The sequence below is a fragment of the Echiichthys vipera genome (genome assembly GCF_963691815.1).
Source record: "Echiichthys vipera genome assembly, chromosome: 13".
Taxonomy (NCBI): Eukaryota; Metazoa; Chordata; class Actinopteri; order Perciformes; family Trachinidae; genus Echiichthys; species Echiichthys vipera.
Window position 1 is genome coordinate 24,609,129 of NC_139838.1, and position 23,300 is coordinate 24,632,428.

Sequence of the window (23,300 nt, forward strand, 5' to 3'; positions counted from 1 at the left end):
CTTCAGTTCCTGGAATTGGATTCTTCATGCATCACTCTACCCGTGGATTAGGGCATCTTTCTTCCTCTTTAAAAGTTTTATATGCTATGCCATAATGTTTTAGTTAACAACGTTCTTATCAGTGTTTCCATAATAACAATGGTTCGAATGAAACCGTGTGATTGCTCAGAGAATCATCACCAAACCCTGCAGCTCTGCAAAACCCTTTTGGCCTCTTTTAGCTCATGGTTGTGGTTTTATTGCCTGTAAATTCTGCTATTATTAACCCTGTATCAAGTAGCATCAGGCAGCTGGTTTCAGCAAAAAATAGCTAATATGAAACCCAATGTACTCTACCTGACCAGCACTGAAAACTAGACAGACAAAGTTAGCAACTTGCTGGTTAAAGAAGATATATTTACAAAGTGAAGAGCTAAAAGGAGGTAATGGACCTAAATCTGTCAGAAGGCAATACACATGACTTCAGATTGAATCGTGTTCAGTGTTTGCTGTAAATACAGAACTTTATAAAGCGATAATTTGTTTGTTTGTTTTCAACTTGCTATGAAAATCCTCTCCTCAACTCTTGGGTCTTTGTTTATCATAGAGTGTGGTCTTTACCTAGTCTGTAAAGTGTCCTGAGATAACTTCTGTTATGATTTGGCACTGTAAATAAAATTGAATTGAATTGAATCCCATTTGCCAAAATGACTTGAAATGACTTTTCTCGAGTCAGAGTTTCTCACATAGAAAATAACAGGTAGTGGCATGGATAAATGGTGTTTTTAAAGTGTCAAAAACCTGGTAGAGATGTGATGTAGAGCCCTAAACACAGTAATAACATTCTAGCCGTGTGCTGGCAGATTTCTCCGCAGCACCTCTGACCCACCTGGCTTCTCCACCTCCATGGGCTCCGGGTCAGGCAGCTCCACAGGGCGACCGTCCACATGCGTGAAGGCAAACGGTTTCTCCGAGGCCACCATCAGCCCCTTCCCCTGCGGCTCCACCGCTGCGTAGTGAGGCACCGACTTCCCCCTGAGGACCCTCCTCTTCTTCACCTCGTACTTCTTTTCCTGACCTGTGAGTGGAAAGACAAGGATGCAGCCGTGAAGTAACCATGTCTTCCATTAAACGCTGACATAGATCAAGAGGAACCACAACATCACTGACATGATTCATGTTGGATCCATGTAGAAAGGTCAGTTCAGTGTCTTCCAACAGCTATTAACTCTTTGAACACAATGTAATCGGTCTGGAACCTGTTGTTGTGACAGTCGGGGGGTCTGTCTTTTTATTTTGACGTCCACTTGTGTAGAATGTGCCTCTTTTGTGTATACTGCTGTATCTTTCATATTTATTATTCATTTGACCGCTGACTATAAACCAAACTGTTCTCCGCTTTATTTTCTCATCACAATCCTAAATAGCTTATTACTGTAGAGGTTTGTCATAAATGTGTAGGGAAGAAGTAAAACATTAATGCTCTATATTATCGTAAAACTAAAGGAGATCCAGGCTTTAACTATTCTACTTTGTCTTAAGTCAAAATATGGCCCTTAGATTTAAAGATAGGTATTGATTTATAGATGTTTTTGAAGTGGAAAATTCAGTCTGTCCCATTTTATATCTAATTGTTGTATTAACTATTTGTGTATTACTGTCTTCTAATGCGTCTTGATACATTGCTGCTTGTTTTTAACTGCACCTGTAAAGGGTCCTTGAGCGCTTTACAAAGGCGCCTATAAATAAAATCCATTAGCATTATTATTATTATTATTTAAGAGGGTTAAACCAGCAAATGCTCTTTTGTACCTGGTATTTATGTACATGATTAACGTATTATCATAAGTACCACCAATTGTCTGACCATTTACTGATCAATTAATCAAACAATTATTTTAGCATTCTACTGCTTGAAATGTGTTTAGCATTTGTAGCATAAAAGTCTTGCCATGCTGAATCTCACTATTTAATTTTTCTCTGCCGTAGAGAGACAATCCGATCTGAAAAAGTAGTACATTATATTTCCCCTAAAAACAATGTGTGGTGTTTATTTTACACTACTTAAAATGGAACATGTAATACCTTTTATGTAGATGTCTTATCAGTGTTGATGGTAAATGTAGCAAATTGAAGCAATACTTTCCACAGTGGCTGCTTTATTGACTGAGAGAGCTGAGTACCTCTGCTCAGGGAGCTGCGTTGGCACAACCTAGATCTACCATCATGCACTGCACGCAAGCCTGTGCAACAACATAACGTTACTCAACGGCCATCTGCTGATCTTGGTTGTCCTTTCTAGTTTATCTTTGGGATCCTGAAGAGGGTCTCCAGCACACCTCCTTCATCCAAGTGTGGTGAAAAACTGTCATGTAGAGTAACACACATGCACGCACGCACACACACACACACACACACACGCATGCACGCTCTCTCGGCAGTTGGCGTGGGCAACAGCATCCAACAGAAACTGCCTAAGCCGACGTTCATTGCAGTAGAATGATTCAGTGTCTGTTGGCATCTGTGGGGGATTTGAGCAAAGGCACCACCAGATGATGTCTGCTCTCACACACTCGGGTTCTGGGGGGTCCCTGCTGGACATATGCTTTTGCGTGTCTAATGCAGCCGCAGCCTTGAGCTCTCTCTCTACGTTGCTTCTCATCCGCAGTAATTTATGGCTTGATTAAATACTGCTGAAAATCCGAGTCAGCCAAAACACTGTCATATGTATCCTCGTCCATAGCATTTTCTGGAGTTTTCTAGACTAGAAATCCGAGCTGAAAGAGCCTGTTTTCACATTCAATATAGCACACACTGAGGATGTATTGCTTCAATTCATTACATTTACCATCAACACTGACTGACAATTGAAGGATTGTGTGCCTCTCCTATTTCTTATCTTAAGTTAGACAGAATAAAATATGGATATTGAGGGAAAATGTATAAAAACTCTCAAAATGAGGCACTAGCAGCTCATCACACAGACTTTATCTTGTGTATTTTAGAGAGACATATTTCTGGTGATAACGTGTTCATGCCAAGCTCTCCAGACAAAAAAGAGACTCTTTTAATGTGGCTGTCAAGAAATTTTGGTACATTTTCAGGGTTATACCAACTAACAATAGAAAATATTTCATACAGACTTTCACAAGCCTCAGTGCCATGGTAACCAAGAAGCTTATATTTGCAAATATTGATTCAATAATATTTTAATACTCTACATGGGCATATTGAAGATTTTAATAGTGCTGATACCTTGCATTAAAACACATTTTCCAACTAAGTTGATTCACATTCTCCTGTACGGTGATATTTATAGAAGACTTTAAAGCTAGAGGAAGACCTGTTCAAACATAGAGACGCTACACAAACAGAAAAAAAGATTATTCTCCAGCTCGCAGATATCAAAGAGCTGCATCTTTAAATCCAACTTAATGAGGAAGTGACTCGGCAAATGCTGCGCCTGTTTTTCTTTTGTCTTTCCAATCTTTCAGTCATTAGTCAGGGTGCCTTTCTGTCGCAGCAAAGTGCCAAGAACTTTAATCAAATCTTCTTGGCAAATGTTTGCTTTAACCTCATCTGGGACAAAATAATTAAACCGCATTAACTGCAGACCATGACTAACTTCCTTGTGTGGTTCAATTAACAAGGATTTCTGTCGTCTGCTGGGCACGGATACTGTAAAAAACATGAAAATGAAATAACAGGCTTGAAATTTAAATCCTACTTCAGCCCCAATTATGTTTGACACGCCTGTCTTGTCTTATTTAACTTCATGCTCAATTATTCAAATTATGACGGCCGTGGCTCCACTCACCATTTCCTGCAGTGTTGGCGACTGTGACCCACTCCAGAGACACCGAGTATCCACTTCCTTTGGTTTCTTGCGGGTCTTTCTGAATGCGGAGCAGCAGGACCTCCATGTTGTGGACTCCATCCTGGACGTGTGAGATGCTGTGGAGGATGGTGAAAGGCTCCCCTGTGTCTTCACTGAACAGTGGCTGTGAGGACAGAATCAACAGATACAAACATTTAGGCAGGAAAAAGTCGACAGTATGAATCTAAATATAACAAATCTTTAGGTTTTTGTAAAAGTAAATGCCAGATGTGCGACAGAGTAATGTAGAAATGTATGGACATTGAGAAGATTATAGCACTTACATATGAATAAGTGCTCCTACGTATTACTAACCCTTATAAATGTGAACTTTAAAAGTGCGAGTGCATCTGAATATGAGACTTTAGAGTTTCCTTTAATTCAATAAAAAAAGGATTTCTCTAAGATGCTTAAATGAAGGCCACAGCATCAGCTGACTTTAACTACAGTATAATGCAGTTTAAAAGGGGAGATATCTGCCTTTATATTTGATTAATAAACATTTTTTTCAGTCAGTGTTTACAGTTGTGAGGGAATGCAGAGAGGTCTGACTTTAGTGTGACTGCATAGAAATACTTGGTTTATGCGTCAGTTCATTACTGGTCTTCTTCATCTTAACAACAGACAAACTAACCACTGTGAAAGGTTCAGTATGCTGAAACTTAAAACGACACCGTGGAAGGTACAGACTCAAGGGCTTAAAAAAACCTTCAGAATGACATCGTGTGCTTGTTCAGCGAGTGAACTCAGGTTTGTAGCCCCATCCCAACTGTTGATAAAAGTAATTCTTCTTCTTCTTCTTCTTCTTCTTCTTCTTCTTCTTCTTCTTCTTCTTCTACTAAAGTGCACAAAGACTCATCTCATCAGAAACTCTATCCCTCATTTCTACAAGCCAAAACCGGTTTTATCAACTTTATAAACACAGAAAATCTTACATCTTCATAACGGCATAATAATGCTTCAGTTTTAACGCCCTGATAAAGAAGAGACCCGCGCAGCTTTTTGTAACTGTTTTCAATGAAGACGGACACATTTCTGCTTTGAGCGTCTCATGTTTTTGCAGGAGTGCCCTGAACGACTCGAGTTGAAAATAACTTCAACTCAGAGCGGAAAAGCTCCAAAATAACAGTTGTCTGAGGACGCAACTGATATCGCCGTGTCTTCAGCAAAAATGGCAGTGCGTCTCGTATTTGCAGCCAATCCAAACACACTCTGATCAGGTCCGAACAGGTCATTTCATAATGCAAGAGCGCATTAAAAGGCTGCACATTCTGAATTTCGAAGATTTCGTTTTTGGCCTGTCATGCCTTTATTTAGATGGAACAGCTGGAGGTTGACAGGTGGGGCCCCTACTCTAACCCCCGGACTCTAACCCCGGGCGCTCCGACTTACCGGGCGCCCCCACTCTGACTTTCTAAACATGACTGTTGTTGCTTGGTTTTGTTAATTCCGAAATTTCTACGGTTTGTGTTGATATTTCAACCTTAAAAAATGCTGCTCTGTTGTCCTTTGAATTTTGCTTGTGCATTAATTAAACTTGGGGCGACATGGTGATGTGGTGGTTAGCACTGTCGCCTCTCAGCAAGAGGGTTCCTGGTTCGAATCCCGGCTGGGGCCCTTCTGTGTGGAGTTTGCATGATCTCCCCGTGTCTGCGTGGGTTCTCTCCGGGTTCCTCCCACGGTCCAAACATATGCCATGTTAGGTTCATTGATGACTCTAAACTGCCCTTAGGTGTGGATGGTTGTCTGTCTCTGTTTGTCTCTATGTGCCCTGCAATAGACTGGCGTCCTGTCCAGGGTGTACCCCGCCTCACGCCCAATGTCAGCTGGGATCAGCTCCAGCCCCCCACGACCCTTACAGGGACAAGCGGTTGAAGATGAATGATGATGATGATTAATTAAACTACTTATTCTTTATTTTATAAGATTAAGTGTAAGGCTCATCTTACGGTATTCTTTATTTTCCTTATGAGACTAAAAACAACAACAATGTGTTAGTCCATCCCTCAAAACTTTCTGACTCGTTTACCAAAAGCTACTAATCAGGAATGAATAGTTGATTAGTTAGGGAATGTTTTCAGCCACGGACTTGAACACATTTCAGTGTGTAGGATGGATTCATGATGTACGACAGCACCTGTTTTCATCATAATGACTGGACTGCTATGACACAGACTATGGATACACAGACGGTACTTCTTAATACGATTAAGTCATTGTGGTTTTGGTCTTTTTGTGGGGTTCACTGACGTTTTAGAAAATGGTTTAAACATCACCAGCCTACCACTGTTTTACCAGCCACCGAAGATTTTCAGAAATGAGACAAAAATCAAACATTGGCCTGTCAGCAAAAGTGCCCGCTGGCATAGACAAACTCATGTGTCACTCACTGTCATAATTAATTACCGTGTTTTTAAAATAACTAGTAATACCGCTCCTGTGGGACTTTGACAGTGTTATTCGTGACTCAAGCATCAAATCACCACTTGCTGAGAGAAATCTGGCTTTGGATCCTCACAGTTGTCGACAAATAAATAATCAAGTTATGAGGAGTGCTGATAAATAGTGGTGTCCAATGAAAGAAGCGGATGACAGAGCAGTATTGTTATTACATCAATACGTGGTGACATTTTTCCTCTTCAGCTGCTCAGCCACTCGCGTCTTCTGTGACAGTGTTCTGCTGGATTACATTGAAACTAGTGAAAATGCATCTGTGCATTGATTTAAGCAGAAAATCCAACCCATACACTTACTTCCCACTTGCTATTAGAGCTGTCTCCCCTCTTGCCGGTGCGGAGAAGGAACAGCCGGCCGGCGCCATCAGAGAGAGCCGCCCAGGTCGCTGAGGTGAGGCTGAGTGACGCACAAACGCGATCCTCACACTGGCCGGAGTCAGCGGTTATACGGTAGACCTCTCTCGGCTTCCCCAGGGCGGTGTCCTGGATTCACAAGACAACGGACCCATGAGACAGTGTTGCATCCACAAAACAGACATGAAACTGTCTCTACATCACTATGACCAATGTTTTAACACTAACGACTACTGTCTTGTCTATGAAATGTTATGAAATATAACAAATAATGAACAACATGCACATCTCAAAGCCCAAGGTGACATCCTCACAGTTTGTTTTGTCTAGCTAAACATAAACTGTATGTTCAGTATCAGTCAATTACTGTACATTTAAGAAAAGGTGCTCTACTCGAAATACTGGCTATCTAACCTTATATGTGAAATAAGGATCTTTTTTCCACGGGGCCATGCACACACAGTCGGACCGTCTATCACAACAAACACTGAGAGAGAGTCTTCATTCTCTGCCCAGTTGTTTACGTCTCCATTCGTGTTCTGAATATCGAGCAAAGACACTTTAAACAAAGAATAAAAAGCAATATGACCTCTTTTCTAAATCACCTGAGGCTTCATTTTCTGCAGTATATGTTCTGTAAACAAAAGGTCTTTCAAAACATGTGAAAGTGAAAACATATTCATCGATACCAAACTATCAAATTACAATCTTTAAGCAGTCTAGTCATGACTCAGACACACTCAAAGAGACACACTCAATAAGAGAAGGCTTTGAACTACAGACGGACAGAAAGGTCACTGCTCACATATTGAATGGAGCACTTTAATCCCTTAAGAAACTTCTTCAATTAACATCTGATACAAAAACACACAGCAGAACAATTTTTTTTCCATAATATTCGGCTTAAAAGGACACAGGAAGATAGCTTCGACATAAAAGCTGAAGAACATGAAAACATGTACTCATCAAGGAGAGATGAACAGCTGCCATGCGGCTTCACGTGTGATTCACGACTCTCAGAGCCTTATTAGTAACGGATAGATATGCCATCACATGAGCATCGATTACTCATTAGGTGAAGTAACAGTGTTTCAAAAGCACTATGCAGCAGCTGTCTGTCGTTGCCATGGAGCGTGACACTGTGTATTATATCACAACCTTATGTTTGATGCACCTTTGAGATCATTTTCTGCATCCGCGCCATTAATGCCCCGAGACCGCACCGCCTATGTACAATGTGCTGAGCGACCCTGTAGATGTTCGCAGAAAAAAAAGCATTGTCGGGGACGATAATTATCATGTGATGATTGTAATTAGAATCTGAGAAACACATTTTCATAAAGAGTAACTTAATGATGCCACTGAAAGCCAGAAATACTGTATCACAGGATGGTCTGATGATAATCATTCAGGCCAGTTTGACATAGAAAAAAACACTAATGTGGCACCAATTACCTCTAATCATGTTCAATGATGTCTTAGACATGAAAGAAGTCTCTGCTGAAAAGGGTCATTGGGCTGAATTTGCTCCTCGTCTCAGCATCTTGGTTTTGGGAAACAAACCTGAATCATAAAATCCCTCCTGTGATTAACGACAGACTCAGACAGACAGGGCTCATCCGAAACTTCACTGTGCTGATTCACACCGCGGACAAAAGATTAGATAAAAAACTAGTGCTTTTCCCACCCATGGGACTCTCACTCCCTCTTTTATTGTTTCTAATTGAGCATCTTGAGAGAACAACAAGTTAGGCAAATTATAATGAGCCACATGAATACTGTAGCTTATAAAATCAGGGTTCCCACACAGTTTCATGTAAAAAAACAATGTCAAAACTGTTCCATGACTTTTTAACATCGTCGGCGTGAGATGTAGAAAGACATGCGTGTATCAGATGTAAGCAGACATGTGAACGGGTGTATATGATGTAAACAATGTAAACATGCAGTAGACTGTTGAAACAGGTATGAACAGAACTGTAGTGCAGAGAACATGTAAGTGGACAGTGATCGGATTCAGATGTGGTCAGACATGATACATGTGTGTAATGAGCAGACGTAACAGAACTATAGTGCAGTAATAGAGTATACATATAATATATAACTATAAGCTAAATAATAAAGTGATAGTGGTGCATGGCAGGAAAACAGCAGTCTAAGTATATGCCAGCTCTGTGTAACAGATGAATACTGAAGAATAAAGTGACCATAGTGCTGTGATGGATACAATATAAGACCTGATAGACAGAATAAAGTGGAGAAGTGCATTAATACCATAAATTAACATAACTAACAGAATCAAGTGGACCAGTAAGAACATAGTAACAGAATAAGTCCGGTGTGAACATAATAACAGAATAAATAAGTAAGTGGAGTAGTGCAACAGAACGGAGTAACATAGTAAACAGAATAAATAAGTGGAGTAGTGAAAAATCACAACATATAACTTTATGGTATACTTTCCTTTGAATTGTTTTTTTATATATTTTCAATCTCTAATAGCTGGTTATGTTCATATCTATTTAAATACTTTAGACTACAGCATGAACTGAAACTGAAGGAGCTGGTTTCACTAAACTTTATTTATTTAAATCCCTTCTTTATAATGTTGAAGCCGACTCTTCTGTCTGTACATGCTTTGTTCGATGACGTTCTGATTGTGACTTTATTTATCTGTTCTTGTTTGTTTCTAAACTTTTGTCTGTAATGTGGAAGTGTGTTGCTGCCCGTGTTGGCCAGTGCTCTCTTGTAAAGGACATTTTTAATCTCAATGAGACTTTTTTTTCTGGTTAAATCAATGTTAAATAATATATAAAATAACTAAAATAGCTTTACAAACACTTATTTCATTTGTGCACTGGCTTTCAAGCATGAGCGGAAACAGAACCAACGCTTTATTTGGCTTTTCCAGGTTTTCCGCACCGTGGGAACCCTGCAAAATATTAATAATGTGATATTTTTGCAGAGATAATTTTCTTTTGACATCACGTGTCAGAAATGCACCATGGGCTGATGCTGCTATTACAAAAGTATTTGGTCACCACCTACTGGTGTGTCAGATGCATTAAATCCCACCAACAACCCCGCTGTCACAACATCAGAGTCACAACCATCGTATTATTATGATTATTATTATTATTACAGTTATTATGTAGAATAAATATACGGGTATTTACCTCATAGACACGGCCGAGGGATATGTTGACAACTAGATAACAATAAATACAAACATATACATCTACCAGGATAATCCAAGAAAAGCCAGTTGGATTTAAAGCTTACCAGGGTGACGGTGAGGCTGAGAACTCTTCCTTTGCAGTCCACAAACAAAACACTGTCTTCGTACCAAGGGTCTAAGTGGAGGTAATTGTACATGCCAAAAGCACGCATGTGCTCCAGAGTGTATTGAGTGTCCTTCAACTTCACTTCCTCCACAGCTGCAGGAGAGATGAAAAAGAAAAATGTTTAAAATAAGGCATCAAATGAGACAACACTAAATCCATCCATCAATCTTCAACCGCTTGTCTCTGTCGGGGTCACGGAGGGCTGGAGCTGATCCCAGCTGACATCGGGCGCGAGGCGGGGTACACTCTGAACAGGACGCCAGTCTATCACAGGGCACATAGAGACGAACAGAGACAGACAACCATTCACACCTACGGGCAATTTAGAGTCATCATTTAACCGAACACCTGCACGTCTTTGGACTGTGGGATGAAACCGGAGAACCCGGAGAAAACCCACGCAGACACGGGGAGAACATGCAAACTCCACACAGAAGGGCCCCAGCTGGGATTCGAACCAGGAACCCTTTTGCTGTGAGGCGACACCGCTTACCACCACACACCGTGCCGCCCCAACAGTAAATCATATCGACATTTTTCATTTTTTAATAATGTACGAGTGAGATTACTATTCCTACTCTTGAACATTGAAGATTACAGCACATACTTTTCATCTCAGTGTCAGTCCAATACTATTTTTTATGTTTCGCAGGTCACTTAATGTGTCTACATAGCAACTGATTTTTTTTTTTTAAAGGCCACTAAATTATAGTGAGATCAGCATGTCAGTACACCTTAATCTTATTGCACTTAGATGGAATCAGGACTCATAAACATCGCTCCTTAATCATTCTTACATTCTCTGAATACATTTGTTTACTATATTGTTTTACTTTGATGTCTTGAGTGACATTTCCTTCGCTGTAACTTTTTCACTTCTGGTACTCTTCACTATATAAGTGAGATGTAAACAAATACGTTCTAAATGTGTCCTAGTTTACTTCCTGTTGCACATCATGGGAGTGGCATAAACTGACAGGAAGTTACCAAGGGCCGAGCTGTTGCCTAGCAATGGAATTCCATTGAAAATGTCTACAGACAAGAATTCAAGTTACTCCTGCCAAATACAATTAACACAGTAAAGCATAGATACATAAACTAAATCTTGCCACGAGGTCCTCTGTGTTGTTTAATCATATTTAATGGATGTCCGTCCTCCATAGAGCTCGGTCTGTTCGACCTTCCTGACTGTTAAAGGGATGGTTTTCGTCGCCACTGTTTGCACAAAATTGCTGGATAAATACTGTTTTTACCATTGTTGGTACTGTTTATTCATTACCATTGTTGGTAATTGTTATGTTATTAATGTAACTCTAATGTGTTACCTATGGTAACTCCAATATGTGAATACTCAAACTGTTACTTTCTATGTTTAATAAAGTGCACAACTTTGTATGAAATTAGTGGAAAGTTGTTGATAGCCCTGTGTCACAGTGAAGCTGATTTTTTGTTTAATATGTATTATGGGGGTAGGATTAAATAAGGTTTCTTCTTCCTACTCCCTTTCAGGCAACTATTTTGGTTTATTTTATTTATTTTTTCCTCTTATGAATGTTAGCAATATTTTATTTTTTTAATTTTTTGTTGGAAACTATGATGGACAAGAGGTGACTTGTGCCCAATGTTTAATGTGTGCCTGAAATGAATAAATAAACAAACAAACAAACAAAAACAATGATTACTATTTCTATTAAAGAAAGAGTGACTTGTTGCTGCTCACGGGGGAATTGTTGGGTCTCTGTGGATCATGAATAAGTCACAAAGTGTGTTCTTGAACTACTCTATATGTAAAGTATATAGGTTAAAATGTTTTTGTATAGTTGCACTGTCGTTATTTGCTGCTCTGTGTGCCCTGAATTGCCCCCTGGGAACAAATAAAGTTTTTTTAATTTGAATTTGAAAGTGTCTTCAGATAACTTTTGTTGTAATTTGGCACTGAAAATAAAGTTGAATTGAATTGAATTGAATGTTTATGCTCATCTGGTCATGTTTTAGTACATTATACATGTAACCATGTTCTTGTAGAAAGCCCAAAATAAAAGTATAAACCTGAAAATGAAAACAATATAGGACCTTTACACTACTCCTCTGAACCCTGTGGACCTTTAGCTACACAGCTGCCAGCTAGAGCAGCTTTCACTGTTGTAACTTTACAACAAAAGTATGTTTTTCCATTATTAACAACCTGTGAATTAAAATAACTAAGCCTGTTGTTCGCTTTAACCTCTGATAGAAGTGATACATCAGTGTGGTGTCAGTGCTAAGCTAGCACACATGCTAACTGTACTGTATGAGTTAGTTTCTCTCACCTGCATCCAGCTCAACGGTGTACGTCGGTGTGGCGTCCAGAGACAACCGGTAACTCTCAAAGCCGGGGTCCAACAGCTCCCGGTTCACCTTCAACGAATAATTAGACGCGGCCATGTTTGTTTGTTTGTTTGTTTGTTTGTTTGTTTGTTTTTTAATATATATAAATATATATGGCAGTCTACAATTGTCCCCAATGTCGATGTGAAGCAAGAAGATGCTGAAGTAGACACCCGTTTCCTGTTTTGGAGCACCCGGAGGTATTTTACAGGGGACACAACCTGCCCCGGGTGCTCATGGGAGTTGTAGTTTCTTGTATTTTCTCTCAAACAGACTGTATGACGCTCTCAACTCGTTTGAATGGTTTGAATTTATATAGTCTGTGGTTTAAATACATGTTTTTATTTTATATACTTTAAAAAAACGCATTTATGTGGAGATATAAATGCGTCATCTGACCAGGTTGTTCGCGATGATGTTGTCTTTTTTTACTTTTGTTTTCATTGTTTTTTGTTTGTTTTTTAAAAAAGGTTCAATATAAACATTTATTTTCTTGCATGTTCCAGAGTTATACCAAATAAAAATGTATTTCTAAATGGATAAATAATAATAAAATAAATTAAAATGTACAATAATAGTAAAAAAAAACATTTTTTAAAAGAATGAAGAATAACAAAAAAGTAGAGGTCTGCTAAACTAATGCAGTACATTTAAAATGCCTAAATAATCTAATAGTTTTGCCAATGTATTATTTTTGTGTTTCTCAGTTTTCCGTAGGTGTCAAACAATTGGTGTTTTATTATTGTTTATTTGTTTATTATTATTATTATTATTGCTAATTTAAAATGTTAATATTTAAAAATATAAAAGGGATGCGGTATAGCCAAATAATTTTATGGTTAAAGTATTTAATTATTATAATTAAATAATTATGTAAATTTAATTTGCCGAATATTTAATAATTAGTAACAAATTGTCGATTTGTGCGAGTTAACGGCCAAAGCGGAACCTTTAATCTTTCGAGCGTTTTCTAGACGGTACGCCTACGCGAGGGGACCGTGTATTCACCAGCTGATCCATCCCGACAAAAGGTAACGTCCACCTATAGGAAGCCAAATAAAACGCTGTAATTACTGTATTTTCCTTCAACTTTCCCTTGAATTTAAACGGAAACGGCGGCAGTTCGTGTTTGACTGTGACACAGATCATGAGCAAAGACTCGCAGATGAGGGCTGCAATAAACCAGAAGCTCATAGAAATGGGGGAACGGGAGCGGTGAGTCAAAGCTGTGTATTCCTCTTGGTCCTGAAGGGGGTTTTAGACACAGCAGACACGTTTTTGAGTAACTCAATGTGTTTCCGCAGGTTGAAAGAGTTGCTCAGGGCGAAGCTGGTGGAGTGTGGCTGGAAGGATCAGCTGAAAGCACAATGCAAAGGTATTTAATTTGAATTTTCTGAGTGTGAGTGAAGGTGCTTGCATCAAAAAACCGCATCTCTGAAGTGATAAACTCTCGTTTCTGTGCAGATGTGATCAAAGAGAAGGGTCTGGAGCATGTCACAGTGGAGGACCTGGTCACAGAAGTCACACCTAAAGGCAGAGGTACAGATCTGTGTGGTGCAACCACAACAGCAGGGGGTGGAAGAAGCATAGAAATAAATAAAAAACAGCTTTATTGTTCATTTCTGCAGTATGTGCCACACATACAGAGGAATCAACAATGCCTGTTTCTCCGACCCACGGTGCAATAGGCACAGAAGTGTATATATATAATAAATAAACTCTAAATAGTGCAAAATAAATAGAAAAGGGGTTAAAAATGTGCAATGTAGAGGACGTGCTGTACACCAGAGTTGTCAACTTTGTTCCCTTACTTAGGGGAAATTGTAGGTATCGATACTTAACTGGAGTAATTATCTTTCAGGTGACTTTTTATTTGTATTTATACGCAATTATCTGTACTTTCTGCTCCTCACAGTATGAAAATAGCCTCGTTACTAAGGATGGGAACTTAAACGCGGTTTATGTGAATTGTTCAATATGTAATTGTTGATTTATGACGTGGTAGCCAGGAAACCCCTCTGCACCCTTGGCCGTAAGAATTATTTTAAATGGTTAGATGCAAAAACAACTCCTTTGAGTGCGCGGCGAGCTCTGCGCACCCAAACACCACGAGTACTACGAGCTAATGGCTTCAAAACTCAACAACTTCAAAATTTACATTTTAATATCACGTATCAGGGTTTTTTAGGGAGGTGTAGGGAGGAAATGTGGTATTCTTTATTAATTTAGAGCCGGATATTTGTGGTCCTGTTATTCAGAGCTGCATTAAACTGAAAGGTTTTTGTTGTTAAGTTTGTCTGCTTTAAACATATGGAGGTAAAAAAACACCTTACAACACAATGCAGTCCAGTGCAACAACCTCACAAATGTTGTATGTACGTATATATAGGTTTGTATACTTAATAGTATGACTGTGACCTGACGTGTTCCCCTGGGGGCGGCAGTGGCTCAGTCCATAGGTGACTTGGCTGGGAACCGTAGGGTCGCTGGTTCAAGTCCCTGGACCATGTATGGCGCGTGGACTGGTGGCTGGAGAGGTGCCAGTTCATCTCCTGGGCACTGCTGAGGTGCTGTTGAGTAAGGCACCGAACCCCCAACTGCTCGGGGCGCCGGTCACTGGCAGCCCCCTCGCTCTAACATCTCTCCTTAATTGCATGTATATAGGTCCTGTCTGTATTTCGGGCCTGTGTGTGTAACATGATTAATAATAAGAGGGAAATAATTAAATTTCCCCGTTGCGGGATAAAGAAAGTAATTCTTCTTCTTCTTCTTCTTCTTCTTCTTCTCTCCGCTGCAGCACTCGTACCCGACAGTGTGAAGAAAGAGCTCCTGCAGAGAATCCGAGCGTTTCTAGCTCAACACGCAACGTTGTGAACGAGACGATTCCCGTCGAGACATTTTTTTACACGACTGTAGATCCACAATTAAAAACCCAAACTGATGTTGGTTCTCATTGTGAGCAATGCTGAAGTGTTATTTTTTATTTTGTATTGTGTGTTTTCTTATTGATTTTAGTTTGTTATGCAGCAGTTTTTGGAAATAAATAAAGTCATGCCTATTTTGGTCACTTGGGGGTCCTGACTTTTGTTCCTTCACGCTGCTGAAGACCTGTTCGACGTGTTAAAAACAACACAGACATGTTTCCCGTGGCTCGTCTCTCCTCAGACAACATGATGATTGATATGTTTTTTTACAAAGAGGCTGCAGACAGTGCAGCAGAAGCGTCATTGTCTCATTCGTGGTTGGATGTTATGTAAGAAGACAAAGACACTTGTCTGGGTAAGTGCTTTCAGTGTTGTTACAAAGTGCTAATGCAGCATTTAATATTACTACTGATTAATTGTGCATTTGTTAAATATATATTCAAGGTATTTCTTTTTTTTCCCCGTATAATTTTAGCCATTTTATGATTTATTTAGATAGTGACAGATGAAAGAGAGACAGACAGTAAAGGGTCAGATTCAACCCTGGGCCTCTGTGGTCAGGACGCCGCTTTAGTCATACGCACTCTACCTGGTGAGCTACCTGGACGCTGCATATAACAGAAGATAAGATATTCCTTTATTAGTCCCACAGAGGGGAGATCTCCTTTTTACAGCAGCAAAGTGAACAGCAAACAAAGAAGAAGCATCAATAAGAAACAATACATTATAACAATCAATATAAATGAGGAAACATAGAAAAATATGAAGAATATAAACAGGAAAATATCAGAATAATAGGAACAGTATACACAATATTTATACATTTTCACCATGGCACAGGTGTTGCTAGTATTGCACATTGACTGAGATTGAAAATATTGCAGTTATTGTCCATTTTGGTGTGTGTGTGTGTGTGTGTGTCATATATCACATATTTCTATATTTCATAAGCAGCAAAGTTGTTATTTCTAATGTAGACAATGAACCATGGAACCACAGGAAGGACGAGCTGAGGCGGCTGCAGCACTCCCCAAAATCAGACATTCTTAAAACTATTAATGGATAAAAGAGTTTAAACTTGTGCTGCATTATTATAAACTCTGCACATGGGTCACAACTCCCTTTGACGCACAGGTCTGCTGTCTGCTTTTCTCTCTTTGGTCCTGTAAATGTTGTAAATCATTGATAAGTATTAGATTTAAATTATCCTGTCCGTTCAAATTAAAGCAAACCCATGAATGTCGTGCAATATTTTGTACGACATCATTAAAGATGGATGGATAACTTTATTTATCCCGAGGGGAAATTAGGTCATCGTAGCAGCGGTACAATACAATCAGAAATACAAAATATAAAATACAATAAGAGCACAGGATCGCAAATTTAAAACACTATCTTACAATATACTATGTGGTTTTTAAGGTGCAATGTAAAGAGAGAAAGGTGAATTTTTTTATATAGACTTAGCATCTCTTAGCAACACCAACGTCCCTGCCATCAACTCTGTCTTGTGGACGACAACTTTTGATTTGAAATTGAATCAACGCTTTGTGACTGTGTCTTGCACAGTTGTGGTGACAAAATCTGTTCACAGACAGACAGACATATAAACTGCCTCTGTGTCACACACACACACACACACACACACACACACACACACACACACACACACACACACACACACACACACACACACAGAGGAGCTGCCTTAATCAGCCCATCATCCAACCCAGAGGTTGGTTTGACCGATCACAGTGATCCTCAGAAAATAGTATTACAAAGATGAGACAGATATAAAGTGACCTAATATAATGATTCATACGTTCATGTAGGATAAGAATGAGTGAATTTAAGAGGAAAAACATATCATCACATCATCCATCCTAAAGTTAGGGCTGCGACTGTTGGAATCAGAAACAGTACTGTGTTCCTCCGAGTTTATCAGCCCTTTAATCAAAGCCGCCCTGTTGTTGTGACGGTTTCCAACATCAGCGTTCAGACTCAGAGAAAACAGTTGTGTTGACGCTGAAAACCTGTTTTTTCCACAAAGAAAAAAAGAAAATTGATCAGGAATCGATAAAAAGAATCAAACCAAAAAGCAGAATGGTATCAATAAACCTTAGCAATTCACATCCCTGCTCACAGCGTGATCAAAACACAGTAAATCCAATTCAATTCAATTCAATTCAATCTTATTTACAGTGTCAAATCATAACAAAAGTTATCTCAGGACACTTTACAGAGTAGGTAAAAACCACACTCTATGACTTATTTATGATTTACATAGACCCAACTATTCCCCCGTAGAGTACGATGGCGTTGAAAACCTTCACTATAACAGACAGGAACGTCAGACAGACCCAGCTCTGTGGAGGACGCACATCTGTCTGCACCGGAGAGAGGAAGAGAAGGAGAGAGAGAGAGAGAAAAGACAGACAGATGGACAGAGAGAGACAGAGACAGAGACAGACACACTTCCAGTAACTATAATAATATCTATAGTAATGTGAATATGACTTATTAATACAGCAGAATAGTAGAAACAAGCACAGCTAAGGTGATAGATACTAAAAGCAGCAGGAAGTGTCATGCAGGACCACGGCAGCAGGCACCACGATCCACTCTACAGACGAGGGTTTTTCTCTACATATTTATTTACTGTTGGGAATCACCGAGTGCTTACTTCTATTTTCTTAAAGTAAAAGTTGTTTCTTGAAAAGAATCAAGTCCTGCTGCGGTCAAACACGTCTCAGCCATGAGCTCATGCCGCTGCAGTTACACAATTTCCCTTTTCAGGAATTGCGGGGCTTTTTTTAGTATCGCTCAGGGGAAGTTGAGCCAAATGCTCTGATGCTCTTGAAGTCTCACATCACCACCTGAACCTGCTGGACAGCATGTCTCAGGTTCATTTTTGCATGTTTCCACACTTCAAGGAAAGAAGACGTCAGCTGAGCGTGCAGCCCTGGGATTATAGTGACAGTGATTGGTTATTTGGACGTGGATGTTTTTAGTTTGGTGCGTGGGCAGTGTGAGAGCGTGTGTTGGTGTCTGCACACAGTGGGTCCCTGCGTGGGGGTTTAATGTATCATCAGCTGCCTGGTTCTCAAGCTCGTGCAGAAAGACATATTTAGAACATTTGGACCCAAAATAATCAAAGTTTTAACATTAACTGTGGTATTAGAGTTTAATACCCCACGCCCAAACGACTCAATCCGACTCATGTTCACCTGCAGCGAGTTCTGGATATATTATTATATATATATGAGATATTATTAAAACACTGTCGAACCTGTTGAGTTGGTTTGTTGTTGTGTTTATTTTTCAAATCCAACCTTTTTAAAATCCAACCTTTTTAAATGAAAGGAACAAAAACCAGTTCCAGTGTCCGGCGCCCCGAGCAGTTGGGGGTACGGTGCCTTGCTCAACAGCACCTCTGCAGTGCCCAGGAGAGGAACTGGCACCTCTCCAGCCACCAGTCCACGCTCCATTCATGCTCCACACAGGGACTCAAACCAGCAACCTTTCGGTTCCCAGCCAAGTCACCTATGGACTGAGGCCATGTTGAACAAGTCACAATACAACACAAAAACATTAAGAATACAGTGGTCACATTGGCGTCATCGTATTAGCCGACTCCTGTGTTTTTATCATTTACTTAACTCTGCGTGATTGAGAGGTGTCTCGTGTTGACCCCAAAGCAGCACCGACACGTCAGAGCCTTTACCCGGTCTTTCAAAATCCTGCCCCGGGGCAATTCTGCGCCTGACGTGTCCTGTGGAGCCAGACGAGCAAGTGTTTTGGGCCACACAGCAGGTCCTTCGTCCCTACGGTCATCAGGCTGTTCAACAGTTCAGTAGTGGACAGGGGCCACTGACCTTGGATCTGGTGCCAGGCCCAACCCAATCCACCCTCCACCTCCTCACTTCTTTTATTCTTTTAATACTGTATAATTCTTTATTTATATTGTTATTTATTTATATCTCTTTTATTGTTGAATGACTGTCTCTTTTATGGTGTACGTGTTATGTGTACTGTGAGCTATGGGACACATTGAATTTCCCTGAGGGGATGAATAAAGTATCCATCTATCTATCTATCTATCTATCTATCTATCTATCTATCTATCTATCCATCTATCTTGTAAACCAAAAGGAGGATTTGATTTATATTCTGAAAGCAACGGGCAACCAACAGTTTCTGAGTACTGGAGTGATCCGGTCTGATGTTAGAGTGCATGATTTTGAGGTGATCATTAATGTATCACCCCACTTTTCTGACCACTTGAGGCTGCTAAAGATGCAAACTTGTCCTCCTTATGAATATATATCAGATTTCTGTCTCTTTGTTGGCTTTAATAAGCAAACTTGACTATGCATCCTTCTTAAATTATAAATCTGAAGCCATTTAAAAGCTCTGAGTTCAGCCGTTAGAAGAAATAACATCCACAGAGCCACAGTAGCAGCCTGTGACGCTCATTACACAACAGCAAAACAGTATAAATAGAAAGACTATTTATGCTGCTTTCTGGAGAGGTTACGGTTTGTTAATACAGGAACTGATCTTCCGTATGCTTCGTGGGAGTGTTGGAGGAAATATAAGAGCAAAGAGCACAGACAAGACGATGACAGAGACCGTGATGATTAACACTGAGGTTACTGTAATAACCTGATGTCTGTCTGTTCAGCGTGTCGTCAGAAACTAAGAATACATTGATGCCTTGTATGGGATGAAAAGTCTGTGGCTCCGTGGTTGTTGTGGTTGAAATTACACGACTGTAAACTTTCCTCAGCTGCAGTTTTGACGCCACACAGTTAAAGAGACGTATCCCTGATGAAGAGGGTTGTATTTTGGGTTCTTATTGTTCTCATGCATTTTAAATGTGGTTTTATTCTCCCATTAAATAGAAGATATGTGTGTTTTGTGCGTTGCATTTTCACGCAATCATAAAAGATTCATACAAATGTGTTTTATTTCTGATCACTTTATGCTGCTACACTGTACCTTACTGTACTGTACTGTAACTTACTGTACTTTACTGTACTTTACTGTACTTTACTGTAGCTTACTGTAACTTAGTTCAGTAAGAAATGCTGCTACATTTTTAACACTGTTATCACTTATCGCTCCTTATCACTTATTTAGTTTGTACTCATTTTATTTCATTCACTAATCTGGAACAGTCTTTCCTCCACAATAAGGGAACGCCCCACATATTCCTCTTTTAAAGCTCAACTCAAAAAGTGGCTTAAATCAAATCAAAAGTGCGACCACTGACTCGACATGCATCATATTGCACACAACATTTTATTTCATTGCTTTATCCTGTGTGGGTCTGGTGTCCTCCTGAGTATGTAATGTATCGTGCGGTGTGTCTTGTCTCTTCTATTTGTATTTTATTTATTTATTTAGTAGTATTTCTATTTGTTCTATTTTTTTTAAGCAGGGACTACGGATGCAAAATAGCCTCTTTGCTATAATCCGGCACTTTTACAGTGGTATGTTATCGTTGTTCATTAATGTGCACTGTCCCTAACAAATAAAGGATTGATTGATTGATTGAATATGCTGCTAAACTGCACGCTAGGTATTGTTGTATATTGTTTAAACCTACGTTTAACCATAATGTCTCTTGCACTCTGTCACATCTAGTTAATTGTTTGATTTATTTTACGTTAGCTTTACTTTTATTTGATTTATGTTTTTATGCTTATTGTTACTCTGATCCTTTCCCATCTTTGTATTGAAACTGTTGCACAATCATTTCCCTCGGGATAAATAAAGATTCTTGAAACTTGAAGTTTGACTTGTATCACTGACTTCCAATAGTTTCACTTCTTGCTCTTCACTTCCATCAAAGTCTGATTCCCATCTGTGAAGCTGTTACTCATCCTCCTTTTTGACTTCACTCTCTGACAGGAAGCGTGGTTTTATTCCAGCGACACATTGAGGCCGTGGTGGTTGTGCATGGATACCAGGAAAGGTTGATCTCCACAGTGGGGAGGAGTCCCAGGTTCAGGTGAGAGGCAGTCGCTCTGAGCAGCCTTTTAAAGAGTCAGGGCTCCGTCCTGTGAACAGGTCGAGTCTCTCTCTGTGTCCCAACACCTGAGCCAGTCAACCATTACACCACATTTCCACCAGGTGAGCTCGAGTCACTTTTATATTTAAGTTTTAATGTGAAAACATACTTTTCAACATGTGTTATTGTTACAGGGTTAATCTTCATGTGGCTATAATTCATCTCAGTGGTGTATTTTTTTTTTTACTTATACTTAAAAGAAGTATTAATACAAATACCACGATTTAAAAAACACCGGTATAAATAAAAGTCCTGCATTCAAAATATAATCTTACTTAAGTAAAAGTATGCAAGTATAATCAAGACGGGCTGTTTAGTTATTATAGTATTGTATAATATCATATTAGATTATTATCACTGATCGTTTAATGTTGTATCTGACTGCAATAGAGCTTTAATTCATTTTACTGTTGTACTGTTGATAACATGTTTTTCATATACTCGATATGTGTTTGGACAATATCTTCACTACTGACTAAAGTCATGATGTATATATATATATATCTATATATTATATTATATTGTGTACATACTGTATATCTAAACAATATAATGTTGTATATATTTTTCATTGACGCTGGCATCATTTTAGCCTGTACTGTTTGTTTGCTTCTTTTTGCACTGTTTATGTTTTGTGTGTAAGACATCCCTACGTGCCCTTAAATTGCCCCTCAGGGAAGAATAACATTTCTTAAATTGAATTGAATTAAATTTAAGAAATGTAGAAGTATTAAGAAGTAGAAAGTAAACGCTCAAGAAAAGTACGAGTACCTCAGAATGGTTCTTACATGTGTGTACTTTAGTAAATGTAGCCTGTGAGTGTTCTCATTCGTCCAGGTCATCGTTATCCTCAAAGCAATTTCAGTCAACAGCAACTGGACTTGGTTATCTGTCTAGAAAGATGTTTCCCCTCTCATCCAAGAGGCTTCATCAGTTCATGTACGCATCCGACCAGGCTGGGACTGGACCAGGACCAGGACCAGGACCAGGACCAGGCTGGGACGGGTCTGAAACGTCTTCCTAGACAAATACCAGTCCAGTTGCTTTTGACTGAAATTGCTTTGAGGATAGTTTAGTAAATGTACCATACCTTTCACAACGGTTTTTTAAAAAATGGATTTGCATTAATTTGTATTCATTTTCATTTAATTGCACTTATTTATTAGAGACCATCTGATGTTGGGATCACACCAGCCGCAACACAAAGTCAGGCCAGGGGCATAAACTGGGGGAACTCAAACTTTACTTAGATCTTTTAAATCCTGACTCAGTCAGAGGGTGGTCGTGACCTACTCCATATGAAAAGCGGTTGAGATAACTTTTGTTATGCTTTGGCACTTTTCTTCTTCTTGTCCTTGTCTTTGGAGTCCTCCTCATCCTCTGAGCCCACGTTCTTGATCTTTGGCTTGTCCTCGCCATCCTCTTTTTCCTCCGTCTCTGCCTCGTCGTCACTGATCTCCCTGTCGCGCTCCTTCTCCACAAACAGTTGAATTGAATTAACGTTTTGTGACTCTTGCACAGTTGTGTTGACAAAATCTGTTCACAGAGACAGACATATGTGTTACACACACACACACACACACACACACACACACACACACACACACACACACACACACGGACACACACGGACACACACGCACGGATACGGACACGGACACACACAAACACACACACACGTACACGTACACACACACACACTCACACACACACAGAGGAGAAAACAATACCAGCGTTGGTAATGAAAAAGAGCCTGTAATATGACCAGTTCTGCCTAATGCAGACTTTTCTAAAAGAACAAAATAATTACAGAGAGGAAACTAAAATAACCTTCTGGTGTTGAATGTTTTTCTGTTTCCCAGCAGCTAGATCGACCCCATCACAACAGGTGAAGCAGCAGGGCCCTCTGTGAAAACCTCCGTG

At 39.6% G+C, this 23,300-nt stretch overlaps 2 protein-coding genes across 2 annotated transcripts in view; one reads left to right on the forward strand and one right to left on the reverse strand.

The window, feature by feature from the left end:
* nudcd1 (NudC domain containing 1) overlaps positions 1–12,468 on the reverse strand; it is a 46,356-nt gene extending 33,888 nt beyond the window's left edge. The window contains exons 1-5 of the mRNA XM_083926043.1: positions 12,320–12,468; positions 9,949–10,103; positions 6,610–6,795; positions 3,797–3,980; positions 869–1,057 (exon numbers count right to left, since the gene is read on the reverse strand). Of these exons, the coding sequence (XP_083782169.1) occupies positions 869–1,057; positions 3,797–3,980; positions 6,610–6,795; positions 9,949–10,103; positions 12,320–12,434 (829 nt within the window). The 5' untranslated portion in view covers positions 12,435–12,468. The remainder of the gene's footprint in view (positions 1–868; positions 1,058–3,796; positions 3,981–6,609; positions 6,796–9,948; positions 10,104–12,319) is intronic.
* Positions 12,469–13,380: 912 nt separating this feature from the next.
* Positions 13,381–15,427, forward strand: LOC310955969 (transcription and mRNA export factor ENY2-2-like). Its single transcript, XM_083926050.1, has 5 exons — positions 13,381–13,408; positions 13,500–13,592; positions 13,682–13,752; positions 13,842–13,916; positions 15,175–15,427. The coding sequence occupies exons 2-5, from the start codon at positions 13,525–13,527 to the stop codon at positions 15,249–15,251; spliced, it is 291 nt and encodes a 96-aa protein (XP_083782176.1). The 5' UTR covers positions 13,381–13,408; positions 13,500–13,524; the 3' UTR covers positions 15,252–15,427.
* The last annotated feature ends 7,873 nt before the right edge of the window (positions 15,428–23,300 follow it).

Coding starts and splice junctions, on each gene's coding strand:
- LOC310955969 (XM_083926050.1), top strand. CDS start 13,525: ATGAGCAAAGACTCGCAGATGAGGGCTGCAATAAACCAGAAGCTCATA. Junction 13,593..13,681: donor GAAATGGGGGAACGGGAGCG/GTGAGTCAAAGC, acceptor GTGTTTCCGCAG/GTTGAAAGAGTTGCTCAGGG. Junction 13,753..13,841: donor GCTGAAAGCACAATGCAAAG/GTATTTAATTTG, acceptor GTTTCTGTGCAG/ATGTGATCAAAGAGAAGGGT.